The sequence below is a fragment of the Stegodyphus dumicola genome, chromosome 2 (assembly GCF_044657685.1).
Source record: "Stegodyphus dumicola isolate Sdum_Otavi_A_Nest chromosome 2, ASM4465768v1".
Classification (NCBI taxonomy): Eukaryota; Metazoa; Arthropoda; class Arachnida; order Araneae; family Eresidae; genus Stegodyphus; species Stegodyphus dumicola.
In genome coordinates this window covers 166673765-166695935 of record NC_140769.1, presented here as the reverse complement: position 1 = coordinate 166695935, position 22171 = coordinate 166673765, and the positions used below count along the sequence as shown (strand labels likewise).

Genomic DNA, 22171 nt, shown 5'->3' with positions numbered 1-22171 from the left:
CATTCAAATTTTATTCATTTTATAAATCAAAGAAAAGAATTAAAATTAAATTCTAAATTTGAAAGTAATTTCCAATGAATTGCAACAGAAATTTTATTACAATAAACGAATAATTGCGAAGCTATTTCCTTTCAGTCTTTTAAAAATTTCCAGGCGGCATCTTAATTTTCAATAACTATAATTAATTTCAATTCTGTTATTTCATAAACAGAATAATTTATTTTTAAAACTTAAATTAGCTCCAGTTTTTAAGATAATCTTTATTAGAAACAGTGTTCTTATTTCGGCTTTCATATAAATTTATTTTGAAAATTACGTGCTAATAAAAATTTGACTCATTGACGTTTGCCTCTGCTAAGAAATAAAAGTCGTAGTAATTACCTAATAATCATATATTTTGAAATGTTTCAAATGTTTTGAAACTGACTGCTTCGTCAGATTCATCAAATGTTAGGTTATCCTTTCATTCGGCTTTTCTTATACAAAAATATTCCACATTGAGCATACCAGGCGTTTTATATGTGATGGTGCAATTAGAAACTATTGCATTAGGTTTTAAAGAAATTATTGCATTGGTTGTAAGAAGCTATTGCATTATACCGCTGAATATCGCCTTTTCAATGGCTTTGTAGTTAAGCGCAATTACTTCACTAATGACTTACCTGTACGAATATAAATATCTGAGGAATAGCAAAGATGAAAGCTAGCAGCCAGGACGCAGCAATCATTCTCTTTGCTTGTTTCACTCCTCCTGTGCTGTGGAGTGGAGAGCATATAGCCTGGTATCGATCATAACTCATAGTAGTCAAAATGAATGTTGTACTTGCAAGGGTAACTATCTGGCCATACACTATAGCCTTACACGCTGCAGCACCCAATATCCATTCTCCGAAAACCTGAAAAAGAGGAAACTTAAATTAAGCAAGAAGGCATAAAGTTATTGCCCCATTTCTTTCGTCTGGCTAAAAAATTATTCGAAGATAAGGTAATTAGACACGTTATATTCGGGGATAAAAGCGCCGAACATCATTTACACCTTCACCGACATAAGAATCCCATATCTTCCAAATGCTAGCCACACGTTCTACCGCTTATACCACTAGAGCATGCGATGGGGAAAGCAACAATTCTCCATATTCTCCGCAACCGAAAACATGACTATGGAAAGACTTGAAATCAGTTGGCCAAATCCAAGCGATGATTAATCATCCACCACAGATTAACGCGTACTCAGCTACACAGTTATTAGGCATTTTCGGAACAAGGAGCAATCTAAAATTCAGCATTCAGCTTTCTGTTAAATATTTTGAATTAAAAAAAGGTTATTTTCACCCTTCTTGTGTGTGGTAGTTATTCAAGCCTGTGCGAGAATTCGCCAGGTTCAGTGTAGGATCTAATTTAGTTTATGTGAAAGAAGAGAGAACACGACCCGACAGGTTTCATTTGTTGACAAATTTGAATTTTATGCAGTTAGTTTCAATCGTTCATGAACAAATTTATGAATAGTTGACCTGAAAATTCCTGTTGGTAGGCTAAAACTGGGACTGCACATAAACACATCTTCGAATGGTGAAAAAAAAATTTTTATCACTGACGCTTGGTCTACATGGTTCTTGGTTTCTTTTATGCAAAACATGTCCGGTCTCTGGAAACTGTTTTAACCATCTTTTAATTGATTTTTCCGATAGTGGAGGTTTATTAAATTCACGTAGGAATGACCTCTAAACAGTTCTACTCCCATAATCAGAAAACGCACATTGTTTTTTAATGAATGACGCCATTTTGTTTGCAAATAAACTAGTTCCTTGTTATAGTTCCCAAAAGTCAGAATAAACGAAATTCCTTCAACTGAAGATTTTATTGATATAAATTGTTACTTCTGTAAAATTACGTTTCAATTCATTTTTTTTTATTCGGTGATTAAATTATATACACCCTGTATTATACTCTTCGAAACGAAATAATAGCCCTGATAGGTTTCGTTGTCTAATGGAAAACGTGACTTTAGCAAAAAACAGCTGCTCTGGCATCCACCAGGAAGTAAATATAAAGCGAACACTTATTAGGGTTTTGGATATTAATCGTAAAAGTAAACAAGATATTAATCAGGAGATGAAATGATAATATTTCAGAGGTAAGTGCGTGTGGACCACTACACTACGAAGGCATGCTAAGAAGGCGGAAGAAATACCTTATATACTACCCCTTTTAAAGGGCGACTGTGTTTTAGGGGACCCAGTCACCCAATCTTAGTGGTGAAGAATCATCATTCACCACCTTTTAGTTCGGGCGCCACTGAAGAGACAATAGGATTTTTTTGGAAGCAGAAGATGTGAAAAATGATCAACACCTTCTCCAGGACTCGAACCACGGACCTCTCGAATACGCGTCGAGCGTGCTGACCACTATACTTCGAAGGCATGCTAAGAAGGCGAGAGAAATACCTTATAGCTTAAGACTCAATTTATGAGGTATTTTGCACATATTTGTGGAGCATCATTTATCATTTAACCTTCTAGAAAAAATGAATGGTAAATAACGCCCTTAGAAGACTACTAAATAATAAACAAGAACTTCTTTGGAATGCAAAGATGCTTTCATAGTTCTTTTTGGAGGACTTTCACTCCCGAACCTTCCGACAAACGTGTTGCTGATAGATGTTTATTTGTGCACTAGTTTGTGTAGCTGAAGTTTATTTGTTAGTCAAGAATAGAATCGTTCCCATTTTAGCGAGGGCTGACAAGCGGCGTAGCGGTAAAGTCGCTGAACACTGGTAGGTCAGTCCGAGCTTCGAATCCCGCAAACAGGCTGGTTACATGGGCGATTTCGAGGATTTCCCCTTGTGTAATCCCTTAGAACGTCCACCACGAATGTATGTCTTCCCTTAAGACAAATAGCCCACCAAGCTTTGCCGTAATCACATAAACCAAACCAAACCCATATAGCGATAAGCTGAAAGTTCTTCATTTTCTTTTCTTAGCTTTCTTCAATTAGTTTCGACATATGCATATGCCTTAGAGCTGGCCTCTTATGATAGAGGAAGTGTCGTCACATTTTTTAAACGTATTGGCTTCTAAAACAATTACCAGAAGCCAACGAAGCTTATCAACATCCGTTAAATTTTATGTACAGGACAATACCCTTATATTTCATTTAATTAAGTAACTCCTTATCAACCGCAGTTATTCAGACCTACACTATTTCGTAATAATCAACCCGTTTTGATGGAGGTTGGACTTCGAGTCCGAGTCCATGCTGCTACCACCACTTATACACCTTTGCCAAGCTTATGGATTTCTATTTAGTTTATACTGGCACATGTGCGTAGTATATGTCCTTTTGGAAATTTTAGATCAGTGCTTTCCGTATATTTGATGTGGAGTTTTCGAAACTATTTCACCGACGTGGGGCTTGATAAGATATCTCACCACTAGATAACAATATCCCCAATAAACCCCAAAATTTTCTTTTCTCAGCTCTCGATTTCAGATTTTGACATATTTCCTTAATTTCTGATAATATTCCCTCAAGAAATAATGTTTCCTTTCTCAATGCTATCCAATTAGCTGTTGGAGCAACTCAAGCAGTCTGTCCAAAACTGTCTGGAAAACATTTTGTTTTAAACAGTTTTGACAGTTGTAACACCAAAGTGTTATAACGGCCTTAACGGCAGTTGTACTTGTAAGTTTAAATAAATTGTATGTATGGCACATATCAACTCGACTACATCTATTCCGTATTTTCAAAATGGTCTGATTTTTTCTTCAATGCCGAACGCTGTGTGAATACACTATATGAAAGAATTTTTAATATGACGGCTTTTCACTAATAGAGTCTAAAGCGCAAAATAAAAAACATCGACCAGCATTAAAAGTTGAATAGGAAAATCAATTTGTCATCAACCTGCCCAGCCCGGCGAGCGGTAACAGACTTTTCTCATGATGTGCTCATTCTGAGTGCTAGTGTTTTATAAATTTTGCGCCATACATGGATTGGGCTAAAATCCTTACTTTTCATTTTTTTCCTTCTACTGTTTTATCTGAAAAATTGGTAACCTTTTAAGCTTTGGTGTCAGCTTTTAACCGTTTTCAGTTTTATATTTGTTAGCAAGTAACATCCATAATTATAAATATAACTTGTAAAGTCATTAGGTTATTTCGAAGCAGGAGTACGTAAAAAATGAGCAATGCCCTCACCAGAGCTCGAACCTGGACCTCTCCAATACGCACTGAGCGTGCTAACCGTTACACAACGAAGGCATGCTGGAAGGGAGAAAATACCTTCTTTTAAAGCGTGACTGAAGATAAGGGGACTTAATCGCCAAATCCTGGTGATGAAGAATCATCATGCACCACCTTTCAGTTCGGGCGCCACTGTACTGACATTAGGTATTTTTGATGCAGGAGACGTGAAAAATAAGCAGGAATCCTCAACGGGACTCCAAACTGGAACTCTCGAATACGCGCCGAGGATATTAACCGTTCCACTCCGAAGATATGCTGGAAGGAGCGAGAAACTATAAACATATAACGTGACTTCGGTAATTTCTTTTAGTCAAGCTTTTTAAGCTTATTTATCGGCTTTTATTATTACAACAAATAGCTTATGGTTTTTATTAAAGAATTCTAAACTCTTATCGAGAAAGATATTTAGTTTAAAGAAATTTAAATTGTAGTTTAAACTAATATAAATTGTATTTTACATTGTAGTAAGTTTTATTCTCTAAATAAATATCAAGAATCTTTTCTTTTTATTAGAATGATTTTGAATAAGAGTTTGAGCCTGGATTTAATATACTTTTCGTTTAGAATAACATTTTATACTTTTGTTACGGTTATTAACATACTATCGGATTTCTTTTCGAAAGTCTTGACAGCTGTTTTAGTTAAATATTTCCGTTCTTAATTATATCTTCATTGACTTGCTATTTATATATATTTTCTGTATTAATCCTTCACATTCCTACTTTGCGCCTGTTCATTATTACAGTCTAGGGTGCTTTGTCATAATAAACTAAAACAAACCAAACTCTTATTACAGTCGATTTAGCTCTTTTCGTAAGCTTATGGCTCATTTTATATATTTTTTATTACTATTTTTATCCCTTCCTTATGCATCTTGGCGTTTAGTTAGCTATTTCAGCTTTAATTTTGCTGTATTTCCTCTTACCATTTTTAGGTGGAAAGGGTGGATTATTTTTGAATTAGCCTTATTTCTCCTTTCTATAATTTATAATGTTTTTCTTTCCATTGCATAATTAAGTTACCTACATGCTTAGAAATTGAGAATTCTCAAAAAATGATACTCTTAATCTTTTCTTATATTGCAAAAAGTAGATATTTTAACTTTTTACATATTTTATGCGTTATATTTCATCACACAGAGAAATACATATCAGACATAGTAAGTGACTATTTTTCTTTACATTAATTAAAGGTCTTCAAACATTGCTAAACAAACTAATATAGCTAAACACACTAACAGTATTCCAAGAATGCCTATTTTAAAGAATTTCGTATGAAAAATTTAAATGAATTATTTTCTGGATTTTAAATTACAGTTATTTTTTCCCAACTACGTTGATGTTAATATTCAGTTGCTTAAATATTTATTTTCAAAAATTTAGATTTGCTAAATATTTGGCTAGAATTAAAACTAAATACCAGAGGCTACGTAAGCTCTGTTTCGTGAGGTAAAGGAAATGTAGTTTGACTCATTTTCATGCACACGCTATTAAAAAAAATCTAGAGTTTTCAGTATCTTAAATATTAATCCTAGATATTAACTTCTAATGAGATACTTTCTCAAAATAATGTAGTTAATAATATGTAAACAATTTTAATAAGGTGAGTGGGAGTTTTCTGTAAATATCAAATTTAACTGTTTCAGATATGCCCGTAAGGAAATATTTTATTCATATAATATTCACGATTATTTGATTTATCATTTTTTTAATATTTTGACTTACAATAATACATATACCTTAATGAAAACAATTGCATTCATTTGCAATCAAAGTTCACCGAGAAATACGAAATTTTCATCGATATCAGCTACAATTTTAATAATGATTGCTTTGTTTTATCCAAGACGGTATCGCCAGAACAGTTTTTGTACTCGTATTATAACTGCTGACTAAATTCAAAATGTTCAAATGAATTTAAGTTGATGAATAGCGTAGGAAAATGACATAATTTAGGAAATTGTTTTTAGTATTTCGATGAGTTTTGCATATTGAATTACGGAATGTTTTGATTTTCACCATCCAAACAACGGTTACTGAAAATTTGCTCCAGAGGACCCCATAAGATGTTAGATTTATAGAAATGTTAAGTTAATCCTATTCAAACAATTTTCATAAAATCATATATCTTCAGTTTGAGAAACTTCAAATTGCACATAAATGTGTAAACTTGATAGGTAAGGAAGGAAGAAGCACTCCATATATCTCTTTAGGATCCTGAAATAATTATTCATTCTTATTCTGCCTCTATTGTTATATCTCTTTAGGATCCTGAAATAATTATTCATTCTTATTCTGCCTCTATTGTTATATCTCTTTAGGATCCTGAAATAATTATTCATTCTTATTCTGCCTCTATTGTTATATCTCTTCAGGATCCTGAAATAATTATTTATTCTTATTCTGCTTCTATTGTTACATCTCTTTAGGATCCTGAAATAATTACTCATTCTTATTTTGTTTCTATTGTTATATTTCTTTAGAATCCTAAAATAATTATTCATTCTTATTCTGCATCTATTGTTATAAATACTGATATTTTAACTAATAGTATGATTAAGAATAGTATTGCTTTTCTTCAAATTTATTTCTTTTTTACAGCTTTAATTTTTTATTATATGTATACTACCTCCAAAGCGCGTAAATCTGCTGATGATCTAGCTAATCTGCAAATTAACTAGGATGATCCGTTAAAGTGCGGAATTTTAATTTTCAAATTACCTAGATAATCTTCACATTACCTACTAGGCACACGTTAAAGCAGAAACAAGATTGTTGTTGGAACAACAGACACATTTCTTGTAGGCTTAAAACATCCTCCATTTACACTTTTAAATAGTTGATCGGGCAGGATTTCAAAAAATGTTACTGCAAATCTAAATGTACAACACACAGGTGTGCTTGTCACAAAACCTAGTTGTTACGTAATTCAGAGTGTCACCAATCTTAAGGTTACATTAATAAGTGAGTATCATTTTATCATATGTTTTGCAAATCCATTTCCTTAATTTTAATAATATTTTAAACTAATTATGTTTCATTATATCAACTAATTTGCTGATTGTTTGATTGTATTAGCTTGTGTTTTTAGATATCGAAAAATAAATAAATAACATTATGCTAATTTAAGCGTGCAGAAAAGATGCTATTGTTCCAGCAAAAATCTTATTTTCAATTTAACCAGCGCCTAGTAGACAATATGCAGACTAGCGACTGCCTGCTATTAGGTAATGTGCAAAACAGAGGAAGAGGGAAAGGAAATGAGAGAAACTTTTGAAATTAACGACACGAAAACATTAATGCGCACATTACCTAGGTAAAATCAGGAAAATTCTTGATTCCGCACTTTAACCGGGCAAATCAGTTAATCTGCAGATTAGCTAGGCAATGTGCATATTAACGACTTTCGTACTTTAACGGTAACATATATATATATATATTATATATATAGGTGTGTGTGTGTAGGTAGGCATGTTCCGTATACATGCGTATATGTATCTGTAAGTGTGTATGCATGGTTGCTAATACAGAGCTTGGTGTTGTATTTGCATCAAAATTATACCATATTATTAAGAATTTTGTATATAGATAGACGGTTTTTGGGCAATGAATTGTGAAATTGTTGTATTTTGATGCATAATGTAACATGAAAAATCTAAAAAGACGAAATATTCCGGAAAAGTAAGAATATAGGGGCATATCCATTTAACATTGAGTAAATATGTATCTTGGTAATTTGGCGAGATATTGCAAAGCTGACAACGGGCTTGGCGACATTTTGGTCCAATCCTTGTATCACTGTAATGCATGGTGTAACTGAATATAATTGATTGCTATATTAATTTGACCCTTACGCTATTTTCCAGTAATTTCGAGAAGCACAAAGTACCAGAAATATCTCCCGTGGACGATTTAAAACTATATAATGCCCGTGAGAGAACATCTGCTTTCAGTAATGAGTTGTTAGTTCAGCTTGAATTGCGATAGTATATCCGAGTTAGCTTTCTCTTTAGATACCCTTTGCATTGCATTGTGTTTAACGTTCTTAGTAGTTTGAAGTGTAACTATTGATTGTAGTTTGTGATACTGTGAATACCTGTACGAGTATTTCTGCGGAAACTTCCAGAATTTTGAAGTGCTTTATTTGATAAAAATAAATTTTATTAACTTATCATCATACCTGTGTGCGTTCAATTGATTACGGACCTTTAAGCATGCAACAAAATTGAGCTCTCGTTATATTTCGGTTGGCAGAGCCAGATAAAAAAGTTCGTGGCAGAAAGCCATGTTAAACGTACATACATCACAGGAATTTCACTGTTTCTACAGCATTGTGAGAATGGAAATTTCTCATACCACACAGTTCATCAGTATGGACACTATCGTAACGTTAATCAGAATCGCAGAACTGCACGTGCATATAAATATCCACCTGATAGGTTTTTTTCTCTCTCTTTGCTGACTACGGCTCGCACGAGTATGCGGGGCTGCGAAACTTGCATATCTCACACTCATGAAATGATGTCTTGTTTTTGATGGAGAAGAAGGAGCGAAGCAGCGTGAGAATTGCACAAATTATCCTAAAAGTTTAGGCTGAAAATTAATCCAGCTATGAAATAATTATGCTAAAACTTAACCCGTCTTAAAATAACTTGTTAATGTGTGTTTCGCATTAAGTAATTGCTGCTAGTGTCAGCCGCTCGTCTCCTCGTAGATTTTACCTTGTGCTTACCAGAAGAATGTGTGTAAAAAAAATAATATAGTCATGTCTAAAGCATCATCTGCAAGCTGTTTACATAACGTGGAAGTATGTCCTGTACGAAAAGTGAACGATGAAATAAGATATAAATTTTGCTTTCGATTTTCTCTAGACGGCGCCGTTCTCGTGTCCATCCGTTCTTAGATTCTTGTGTTTTTTGGTGTGCTATGTTATCAATTCGATATATTTAATGCAGATAATTGAATAAAGAGAGATTGAGAAAAGAAATGTATGTCCGCAAGTTTCATACATATGTGTTTGAGGGTAAGTGAAGTAATTTTATTATTCTCTATTTCAGGGTTACAGCGCAATGTACGACATATCTTTTTCGAGGCCAGTAAATATTGGGCACATGTTAACTTTGATTTGATTATTGTAAGTATCTAGTTAAATAGTATTTTACACACAACACTACAAGCATAAGAAAGCTGATCTGCATTTACCTTAAAAAGCAAACTTATTATTGCATTCATTATATAACTATAAAATAAGGAAAGGTCAAAACGTAGTACTTAAAAATTCAATGTATACGATTATAGGCATACATGTAAATCAAAGTCATATTACAGATACTAATAGGTTTTTCGGAGCGGGAAACGTGAGAAATCAACTAAGCCCTTTACAAGGTTCGAAATACAAAGGATTTTGCAGTTATAGCTTTGGATAACCTTAGCTATCATAAACTGTATCCAACCTTTAGATAGACAGACAGTGAATTATCGCCAAGTCTGAAAGTTAAGGACAGAGACATAAGCAGGTTTAAGCAACCTTTTTATTAAATCAGAAATGGATCATAAATGCACAACTAGTGCTTACACTTTAGCCAAACACTTGTAGTGATGTAATTTAAAGTAACAGTAAGTTCAGAATTAAAATAGTAATCTAAGACTATATCACTTCACTTTAACGCGAAGTTGGCAAGCAAATTTAACCTGCGTAGATATTCAAATATTGGCAATTATAATGCAAGGCCGAAGACTACAAATCTTATTTCAGTTAGCATCAACCTAGTAACGTGACCTCAAATGGCAGAAATAGCTCTGATTTTAAATTACCAAAATCTTTTTTACACACTAAATCTTCCTCCCTCATAATTATGACACCGTTACACGCCGAACAAGTACTAATTTAGAAGCCAAATAGCAAAGATCAGCGTTATATTTTCGAATTTTCACAGGACTAGTTTCGATGATTTTACCGAACCATCAGCCTCAGCTGCAAAAGCGCAAATGAACGAGATAAGATGAGAAAAGATAAGAAAGAACGGACAAGCGTCAAGCTACTGGCGCCTTCTGTTGATGAAACCAGACCTAAAACAAAATTTCTTTAAAAGCTGAAGGGAAAGATGGATTAGAATTAGGGTCGTTAACTATAACAGAAAGATTATTTTGAATGTGAAATGGCTCTAGAAAATCCAGTTCACCAATGGAAGAAGGAATTTTTTTTCGCCTAGCTGAGGATGGTGGTTCGGTAAAACCATCGAAACTAGTCCTGTGAAAAATTTAAAATATAACGCTGCTTTTTTTTGTTTGATTTCTGAATTAGCAATGGAAGATGGTTCGGTAAGAAACTAGTCCTGTGGAAATTAGAAATATAACTCTGATTTTTGTTGTTTGACTTCTAAATTAGTCTTCCTCTCTCAATTTAAATTCTGTTAGGGAAACGGAAACTAGGTGTGACAATAAAGACGCAAACCGTGAAATAACTGGTTACTTAAAAATAATTTTAAGTTACACAGTTACTAGTTGAATGTACTATAAGTTACATTATGAAAGCAGCATCAGGAAATGCGAAATACCGGATAAAATGGTGCGCATTTCTACATACATTAATACATTCAATAGGCATGTTATGGAAATTCACGAAAAATGACAATGATTTTTTTTAAATTTTGATTAAATGTTTTACACTAGCGGTTATATTATTTGTGTGTAAGTTTAGTTAACACATATATTAACTAAACACATGTGTTAACTAAAAATATGTGTTAACTAAACTAACTAAATGCTAACTATAAACGAACTAACTAAACTAAAACTAAGTAAACTAACTAAAAATGAAAAACTGTTTAACGAGCAGTCTTATAACGATGAAAGGTTGTAAGTAATTAAACTCGCATATATGAAATTCCGCAAAACAGTATTGTATATATTTTTTAATAATTCGCTTGACAACCGTGGGACGGTACAAGTCTTTCCCAAACATGAAATATATTTTAAATATTCCATAAAGAAATTATATTGGTTACCATAAAAATATTTAAAATATGCACATTGATTAAAATTAATTCATATATAAATATTAAGAGCTATACAATTAAGGCACATTTAATCTGATGCTCTCAACAAAATGTACTGTTTGAGCACATTGCAATTAACTGCTAAATTTTTAGCTCTTACCTTGTGGACAAATGCACATTATTTTATTATGAATTAAGCTTCCCATGTGATTCCATTTGTAGCTTTATGTTTTACCATACTATACAGTGTACCACTGAATTCATGAGAGAAATTTGGCTGTTTCGGGTGAGTCTCATATGCAGTTTTCTCAAATTTAATAATAATAATTAAAATAATGTTTCTACATATGTCACCTATTTAGTGGTTTTTCGTGTACTTGAGAACCTTTCAGAAACTTTAAAATAGTCCCCATAGCGGTTGTTTTTCCTCTTCTAATAAATTTGCTCGTGAATTTTAGGTATATGGGCTCTGATTAGTAAATAATAAGGAAGAGTTTCAAGAAAACGAGATACTGACGGTTCTGAAAATCATTGCACGGGTGAAAGACAGACTAAACGGTGACAGCGATGATGACAACGATGACGATGGTGACGACCTGAAAACAGTAGCAGACAATAAATCGTAAAAAACAACCTTATATTTAGCGTAGGTATAATGAAACACTCAATCGATTTCGAGGGCAGCTAAAGGTCCCTCCTCATCAGGAGAAAGAAATACATAGAAAGAAGAAAATAGGAGAAGGAGTCACAGAAACACGTGGTGCTTATCAGCACTGCACGTGTTATAACTAGATTTTTAATCAGAGTTGCACTGGCCGCCTACTTTTACTGAGCCAGGCTGTCTGATCGAGCATAAAGAAATATTAGTGAAGTTAAAATAGGGAAGGGCAAATGCACCTTACGCTCAAAATCTGAACTTCAAATAATGGAAAGCAACCACTGAACGGATTTTTATACCCTCTGGTAGTACCAAGCGCGAGGAGGTAACGCCATCTATCGGCAAAATAATTAAGATAGTAGAATTTTAAAGGCATTAGGAAGGACTGGATTGAACTTCAAATCATTAACTAAACTTTCTAAATCTTTGTGAATGTGAAAAGCCTCAAGAAAATCCAATTCACCTATGGAAGAAGCCTTTTGGATGATTTTTGCAGACCCAAAATCAAAATTATGGTTAAAAGTCCAGCTATGATACGCTATTGAAGACTTGTTAATTTCGCCTTTTTTGACATAAGATTCATGTTCCTTGATACGAAACTTCAACGCTCTTTTTGTTTGGCCAATATATCTTAAACCACACTGACATGATATACTATAAATTCCCCAAGAATTCAAGACAGAAACGCAATCTTTTAGAATCGAAGGGTGAATTTTATTAATAGGGGAGAAACCGACTTGAAAATTGAATTTCTGGAGAATCCGTGCAATTTTATAGCTAACAGAAGGATAAAATGGAAGCACGACAAGGTCATTAATATTATTTCTAACAGTGGAATGTCTTCTTTGATGGGAATCTGAAAATTTTTTGACAGCTTTATCAATAATCACGGGAGAAAATCCACGGTCAATCGCAACTGCTCTCAAATAATTAAGTTCATTAGTAAGCAAAGATTCAGAGGAACAAACTTTTAGCGCGCGGAAAACATAATAGTAAAAAGAAGCCATTTTTTGCTTAACAGGGTGGCATGACTTGGCATGGGGTGGTAAACAAACTGCAAAGGGTTTACGGTACACAGTGGTGCTAAAATCGGTTTCATTGCGGATTATAAGAATATCGAGGAAGGGGAGGGAATTGTTGGATTGAATTTCTAGAGTGAATTGGATGGCTGGATCAATTGAATTCATAATAGATAGAATCTCGGATAAATCCTCTTTATAACCGTCAAAAAGTGCGAAAGTGTCGTCAACATACCGAATCCAAAGACGAAAAGATAATTTATCAAATAATTTCATCTCAAAATAGTGCATATAAATGTCAGCAAGTACCGGACTGAGAGGATTACCCATAGCCAATCCTTCAACTTGACGAAAATATGCATTTTGGAAAACAAAGTGGGTTTGACTTAGAGAAACTTTAGTAAGCGAAACCAACTCATTAATTTCAGTATGTGTGAAGTGAAATTCCCGAAGCCTAGTTTCAAGACAATTTAGTGCTCCTTCGACCGGAACATTAGTAAACAATGATTTGACATCAAATGAAACCATAATGGAACGAAGTGGGGAAATATTTTTAAGTTTATCAATGACTTCAACAGAATTTTTTACAGTGTGAATATTGTTAGCAAGTAGAGGAGAAAATCTGGAAACTAAATATTTGGCCAAAGGATATGAAGCAGTACCTATGTTGGAAACAATTGGTCGAAAAGGAATACCGGTTTTGTGGACTTTTGGAAGGGCATAAAGTCTAGCGCAATTAGTAATAGGCGGAATAAGTGATTTCTTCAGCTGAGTTGGCAGAATGTGGGAAGATTTAATAGCACTTTTTACTTTCATGAGGTCCGAAGTTGAAGGATCTTTAGGGATCGAGCAGTATGGGCCTTCATTTATCAATTTAGAGACTTCAGTAATATATGTGTGTTTGTCCATAACAACGATCTGTCCGCCCTTATCAGCTTTAGAGATAATGATATTAGTATCAGAATGAATTTCACGTAAGATCTCATTTTCCTTTTTGCTAAGATTAGAACCCAAAGATTTATTGTTAAAATTAACGTTATGAGTAATTAGGTGGCGGATTGTATCCTTCTGCGTTTCCGAAATTTTGGAGAATTTAAAGGCTTTCTCTATAGGGGCGATGATTTGAGGAATTGAAGGTTAATAATATTAATGACCTTGTCGTGCTTCCATTTTATCCTTCTGTTAGCTATAAAATTGCACGGATTCTCCAGAAATTCAATTTTCAAGTCGGTTTCTCCCCTATTAATAAAATTCACCCTTCGATTCTAAAAGATTGCGTTTCTGTCTTGAATTCTTGGGGAATTTATAGTATATCATGTCAGTGTGGTTTAAGATATATTGGCCAAACAAAAAGAGCGTTGAAGTTTCGTTTCAAGGAACATGAATCTTATGTCAAAAAAGGCGAAATTAACAAGTCTTCAATAGCGTATCATAGCTGGACTTTTAACCATAATTTTGATTTTGGGTCTGCAAAAATCATCCAAAAGGCTTCTTCCATAGGTGAATTGGATTTTCTTGAGGCTTTTCACATTCATAAAGATTTAGAAAGTTTAGTTAATGATTTGAAGTCCAATCCAGTCCTTCCTAATGCCTTTAAAATTCTACTATCTTAATTCAATTATTTTGCCGATAGATGGCGTTACCTCCTCGCGCTTGGTACTACCAGAGGGTATAAAAATCCGTTCAGTGGTTGCTTTCCATTATTTGAAGTTCAGATTTTGAGCGTAAGGTACATTTGCCCTTCCCTATTTTAACTTCACTAATATTTCTTTATGCTCGATCAGACAGCCTGGCTCAGTAAAAGTAGGCGGCCAGTGCAACTCTGATTAAAAATCTAGTTATAACCACGTGCAGTGCTGATAAGCACCACGTGTTTCTGTGACTCCTTCTCCTATTTTCTTCTTTCTATGTATTTCTTTCTCCTGATGAGGAGGGACCTTTAGCTGCCCTCGAAATCGATTGAGTGTTTCATTATACCTACGCTAAATATAAGGTTGTTTTTTACGATTTATTGTCACATTAGCGTGTTTCTCTTCTAGTCTAGTAGTAGACAACTCAGTCTACAGTTCAAGCAGCAGTAAATTATTTGGGGCCTAGGAAATAGCAGTCAGACAGGTCGAGATTCAAGATACAGAGAAGCAAAAATGAAGATACATTTTAATATGTATCATAATGTTAGAATTTCGTATTCTTTGGAAACATAAAATGTACGAAACGTTTGAAGACGAGAAATGAAGTGAATTATTAGTATGTTTTATAAGGTACCCCACAGACTGAGAAAGAGTGTAAAGGTTCTTTTATTTACACTCATGTCAATAAATTAAGGATAATGCAAAATCAAAGGAAGAGTTAGAAGCAAAATAAATTTGACTTATTTGTAAAACTTATTTATTAAACAAAAAAAGATGCTATATGTTTGATGTTATTAAAAAAATAGCGATTTTTTCTCCCTGAAGCAAATTACAAAAAAACCTATTTACAAAAAACCAATATTACATGGTTGGTATGATTGTTAATACATTGTATGTCTCCCAGACAATGCAATACAGTCCGTAAAACGCCTAGACATGCTGAGTATCAAATTATCGATCTGATCTTGGGGGATATTACACCACTCAAAAAGCAATGCTCTCCGAAGTTCCGGTAGACATGTAGGAGGAGGTTGACGGGCTGCAACTCGTCGGCCAAGCGTGTCCCACACGTACTCTACTGGATTCAAGTCCGATGAGAATGCTGGCCATGCCCAAACGGGTGAAATCCTCCGATTGAAGGCATTCGCTTACGATGTTTGCACGGTGTGAACGGGCGTTGTCATGCATAAACACAAATTGTGCGCCCATGGCACCCCGAAACAAACGTACGTGTTGTTCCAGAAAGACGTCCTGATAGATTTGGCTTGCCATGGTTCCAATTTGAACATGCAGGTCAGTTCTGGAACCCAGAATAATTCCACCCCAAACAAGCACTCCTGCACCACCGTAACGGTGTCGTTCAATGATGCTTTCTTGGTGGTAACGGGTACCTGGAGCTCTCCATATGAACGTCCGGCAAGAATCAGACTGCAAGCTAAACCTGGACTCGTCGGAAAACAACACACAAGCCACAATGCATGCTCTCTACTCCAGGCTAACCGCATGCGACAGTGAGTTGCAGTAAGTGGAACGCATCTGACAGGTCTACGAGCATATAGACCAATCTGCCCTAAGCGTCTGTACACGGTCTGCCTTGAAATTGTCGTACCAGTGGCTGAAGAGAGCTGACGAGGCAGATCTGAGGCTGTGCTCCGCCTGTTTCTTTTGGCAGTAACTGCCAAATACCGGTCCTCATTCGGCGTTGTAACTCTGGGGCGACCTGTGCTGTAACGTCTACTCACATTACCATCATCTTGGAATCGTTGCCAAAGCCTGGAGATGACACTCTGGGCAATTCCAAGTTCGTCTGATACTTCCAATTGGGTACGCTTACATTCCAGACGACCGATAATTCTACCACGTAAAAAATCATCCAAATGCGTTCTTTGTATCATAACTATTCGGTTATTGCACTGAAATGCTTATAAAGCACCTGCGAACAATTTTACTTCTTTCCCTGTATTCCTAATATATCATTCTCTTACACTCTCGTCGTTGTGACGTACCATCGGTGTCATCTGGTTACTTCCTGAAATTTTCATATAATTCTTGAAGATGTGTGTAGTGATTTTACAGGTGATATATTTATTTTAGAGTTCGATTTCCGCGTGACTCCGAATTATCCTTAATTTATGGACATGAGTGTAACTCCGTTAACAGACGGCACCACTCGTGCTTACAGAATATAGCCAGCAATTATGGTTTAAATTAAAGATAATAAATTGACTCAACTAAGTAAAAAAAAAGCTAGCCTAACGGTTACACACATGAAGTAACGCGCAAGATGGCTGTAACATAAAGGTCGGCGTGACAAGGCGAAAATCGAGAATAACGCAAAGCTGCAGAAACCTATTCTCAAGAGAGTCAAAATTAGCAACTCTGTCTTCAGCAGGCAAATATGCTCTGATTCTACCCTCCAAAACCTTTCTTTAAATACTTTTTTCTTTCTACCTCATATCGTGCGAGCTGAAAATATATATTCTGGCGGGAAAATGGAAATGAGGAGAATAGGAGAAGTTTATAAATATAAAATAACTGGTTAAAAACTAAAAGAGACCTTACAATGTTACTATACATTCTTATTGTTATGTAGACTTCTTTTAAATAAATAATGTTGTGTCAGTTACTGTAGTTTATTTATGAATGATTTTCAGTCATATTCTTTCGTCTGAAAATTAAATTATTCTCATAATTGTCCCCTCTCGACTTTTGTATGATAAAAAAATGGTGAAATACGCGAGTAAATACTGTATGCCTTTCAGGCTGCTCATTTGTTTCATGCATTTCTATAGTTGCTTAGTTCAAGGGAGGATAAAATTCTATCCTTGCGCTTTTAAAACTCATTTTGAGTATTAAAATCATATACATACAACTTCTGACACAAGAATGATCTTGAAAAGAATTTAATGGCCCATTATCAATTGATTGAAATGACATTTTTAGCAGCATTAAGTAGTTTTATGACTGCTTTTCTAGAGTAATGTTTAAATTTTTTGTTTTTCTCTTTTATCTCAGTACTATTATTATTGCAATTATTTTTTTAACTACTACACTGATAAAAGTAATAAATATATTTTAAGAAAACAATAAAAGTTATGTGCAGCATTGTCTATCTCTTCTAATCGTATATCTTCGAATCGTAGTTAAGAACAGGTATATAAGGAAGGAAGTGTTTCAGTACTGCCCTTATCACTTCATCTCTGAATATCTGATTCATTAACCTCATTTAGTAATTCATGTAAATTGAAGTTTACGCAACACTGTCAATATTTCCTCGTCCGTGGGAATATGCATATCTAATTTACAATCCTCATCTTGGGACACATATCGTATCATGAGCAAGCCACAAACAAGCACTGTTATCTTCATTGGTGCCATCATAGTTGAGAAGAGGTTCTTTCGTATTCTTTTAAAAGTACATGCTGAGTTAAAAATAAATAAATACATAAATATCTTCACGACTTCAAATATATAGGTTAACAACGTAATATGTTTCGTGAAACAAATTCAAAAACTGCTTTTCGAGGAAGCCTTTATTTCAAAACTTATTCTAGAAACTAATTCTGTTCTAGTCTACATGCAAAGATTTTTAAAAGTAATTTCATCTCTTAAGATACATAATTTTTAAAACTCCATTCAAAATTTACAATGATATCACTGAGGTTTCTCTCTCATTAAAGATTCGTTTAAAGTAATTTAAAAATTGCATATCAATAATATAAACGGAACAATGGAAAGTATAAGTAGATAACAGAGTCTATAATTAGATTTACAGCTTACAGCTTAAAACATATATATATTTGCGTGAAGCACTTGCTCAGCAACTGAGAAAACAAATAAACCAGGTAAATATTGTTCTAAATGTCGCCGGAGTTGGCCCCACCTTGAAATGTTCGACATTTGACAAATAAGCCGCAAAACCTGTCTTTCAAGTAGAACAGAACTTTTAGCTGGGATTTTATATACCCCAAAGAACGTTTTCGGAGAAGATCCATAAGTTTTTACGAATAATGTGAGTTTTACTTGAAGAAACTAATGCAGCATAAAAATGAGCAGGCTTCGTTTAAATTAGATAAAGATAAAGCGTGTCTAGAATTAATTCAAAACTCTTAATGAAATAACTCAAACTTCTCTTAATGACTTAATTAAACTTCTCTTAAACATTCATTACTACTTATTAAATACATAATTAAAGTTAATACATAAACTAATAATATGGAATTCATAAGTTAATAATAAATAATACAATAGTTAATAATTCATTAAATACATAAGTTTATTAAACTTCTCTTAATGAAAAATTCATTTCCACGATACGAAGTTAAATATATTATCACTTGCAGTTAGTGGTTAAATGAAATGCACATACATTATATGAAAATTCTATTCATTTTATACTTTTGCCGTTATCTGTATTTAGTTAAACTCTTTTATTTCCTTGTAGGAAAAGTTTTGTTTTAGGCTAGAAAAAAAAAACATATAAGCGTTCTAATCTTTCTTATTAAGAACGCATTGATCTGCTTTTCTCATATGTTGTTATAATTAAAGAAAAACAGCAAAGGGAGGGGACTTTGGCTTGAAAACATATTTTGAAAACGAAGAAAAGCATTTACTCTATAATCACTTTAAAAGTTTGATTACAAGTCGATTATTCTTCTAATAATATGAGTGTAACTTAGAGAAAATGCTTGAAAAGTAATTTTTGTTCTTTGTAAGTTATAGCAAGAAGTATTAAGTTTTCATTGAGCAATATCACAAGAGCATAAAGAAAAAAGTTTTGAGTTGGGATGCGGAATGAAAAGGCAATACAATCAGAGGACGAGTGGGAATAAAAACTAGTTGTTAGCTTATGTTCTGATCTCGCTATCAAAGATTTGGTGATTGCTGGAAGTACGTGATAAGGATTCAGAAGCGGTAGGATACAAAAGGTTAGTTAGTTTGTTTGTTTGTTTCCATCCCTCATACCTAACTTTAAGTAAAATTAATTTCTAGTATATTTTACTAAATAAAAGTTTCAGTAATAATTTCTCTGTTTTAACTGTTTTAAATTAACGTTCATTTTTAGTCCAAAGGGGAAATTTGCCCTGAAGGACTATTACTTTCCTTTTGGCATTTTGAGTTGAAAACTATAGACGGCGAATCACTTTTCATATTGTTGGCACCAAAAATTAGATCCCTGTATTATATTGAAGAAGTTAAATAATGAAGAATCTGCATGAATGTATGTATACTTCTCGCATTGTGATAAAACAACGGTACCTAGAGCCATCACAATTTGAAAAACGTAATCTCCATGGAATATGGGCATCTGGAAGCCCTAATTCGAATTTGAAATTTGTTTCATTATCGATTTCATATTTTGTAAAACTTCAACGAATTTTTGATTAACAAACTCGACGATTTCAAAGCGAGCAATGGCGAAAGTATTAAAAAAAACATTTTTATCTCCAGCGCGCGAGACTGTGTATCGGAAATTCTAAAGATACGCTCATTTTAAAATTATTTTGTGATATTCCTCTTGAACTGAATTTTATGGTTTAAGTGTGAATAACATGATAATAAATAAAGGTAGCACACACAATATAAAAACAAAACACCCCTTTAGATGTAATTTAAAATCTGAAACCTTTCAGAACTTTTGTTTTCTTTATCCATTTTCTTTATTTTTTTTTCTTATTATTGCACATACGTTTTGTATATTTTTTCTCTTGTTCATTGCGAACTTTTCGGTACTGTTATTGTAAATCGGGCAATCTTTAATATTTTGTTTTCAGAATTAGATATATTTTTAAATGATCCAGAAACATATCTTTGCAGGAGTAGGTCTATTCTGAGGGATTTTAACAGAAAATTCCACTCATCCACTATCATCACTTTCAGTATCATTACGTGTAAACAGTAAAGCTACTATAAATTTCGAGCGAAATTCAGCAATAATTTCAGGTCTGAGTTCAGCAATGTAATGCTCACAAATGGCCGCACAAGACCACTGAACACTGTTGTGCATAAGTATAAGACCAGTGAACACTATTAGTTTGACTCGAATTTCAGCTCCGAAAAACACTCTGGCTGAAGATCATTTTCGTGATTTTCGACACTTGTAGCCTGAATATACATGCGCATTCTGCAGATTTTAAATAAACTGTATGCCGGGCTGTTTAGGCTATCCAAAATAACATCTGTTTTGACAGACCATATTAGTCAACTTGCCAAAAGATTCCCACTTGGAATGACAGCAGAGGAGTAGCATGAGTACTATCCAGTTCCTTTAGAAATTCTTCCCAAAAGCATTTATTCTTTTGAGGAAATGGCCCTCATGTGCTTTGCCTTAATCGAATAATCAACCGATCAGCACTTGATTTACAATGAAGAATTTGCTGAAATTTTATTGCGCATTTTTGAAAATTGGAAGCTGCAACTTTTCAATCAGCAGATGATCCTTTAATTTCAAAACGTATGTGGGATATCGTTTCCTGATTCGATGTGAATATTTTGTCGTTATTTGGCATTGCTGATACTATATTTTATTGTTTTCTCTTCATTTGTGCAATTTTTATTACTTTAGAACTGTAGTTACTTACCAAATTTCCCTTTTCCACCCTGCAGGCGTTTTCAGGAGATCGACATGAATCAAGTTATCAGAATTAATTACATTTCGGTGCTCCTTAGATCAACTTGAATCAATGAAATCAGGAAATTCGCGATAGTTCTAAGGTTTCCTCTTCATAATTAAGCAACCATATAATTTGCAACACTTTTATAATAGAAAATTACATAAAACACAACGGATGTATTTTTATTTGAATTCTTTTATACTATGGGATTTTGTAAAATGTGCTTTAAAATTTATATTAGTGTTAATTTGTTCACACAGATCAAAATTAGGCATAAAATATGGCCTATAATAAAATACCTTTAATTTGCGTAGCAGAAATTATACCACGAATGCAACAGGATTGAAGAAACTTTCTGGGAACTTCCCTTTACGAAAAATAAAGACTTCCTGTTGCTTGGCCTCGCGATTAAACAGTCTGAATCCGATGTTTGACCCTAAAATCAACGGAAAAGCTTGTTAACGTTTCTTCTGTCAGACTTTAATAATTCTTCAAACTGCTTTCGCACTTATTTTTTTTTTCTGACGCGCATATCTTTTAGCCATTAAAGAAGTATTTTTTGAGGTGTACTGAGCATAAGCTTTAGGGCTTAAAGTCCTAAGAAGATGAACTTCTTTCCTATACTTTAAATATTCATTTAACAAATCAAGCATAAACTTCCTAACTACAGCTGCATTCACTGCTAAACATAAAAGGGAACTTTTTTTAAAAATGATGCAATACTGCGAAATCAGATCAATAAAAACTTAACTAAAGTCTAAATAATTCCGCTTATGAATGAAATTAAAAATTAAGCAAAAGTAATAAATTGTAAATTACACAGCAGAAATTTCAAATTCTTTAAAAGACTTATCAATATAATGTATAAAGCTAAGTTATATTAATTGCACACTTTGAAAAAGAATTTCTTTGTTACGCTGAATTTTTGTTCGCATTATGTATTTTCATTAGCGCTGTTTACTTTAAGAAATCGAAATTTGTTTAGAAACGAAAGTGATTAAGTAAAAG

The 22171-nt window shown here is 33.7% G+C and overlaps 1 protein-coding gene across 3 annotated transcripts in view; it reads right to left on the bottom strand.

Annotated features, from left to right (window-relative positions):
• Positions 1-22171, bottom strand: part of LOC118193914 (neuropeptide S receptor-like) — a 1011430-nt gene that overhangs the window by 141543 nt on the left and 847716 nt on the right. For all 3 annotated transcript variants that reach the window (XM_085811422.1, XM_085811424.1, XM_085811423.1), the window contains exon 6: positions 663-896. In XM_085811422.1, the coding sequence (XP_085667548.1) occupies positions 663-896 (234 nt within the window). The remainder of the gene's footprint in view (positions 1-662; positions 897-22171) is intronic.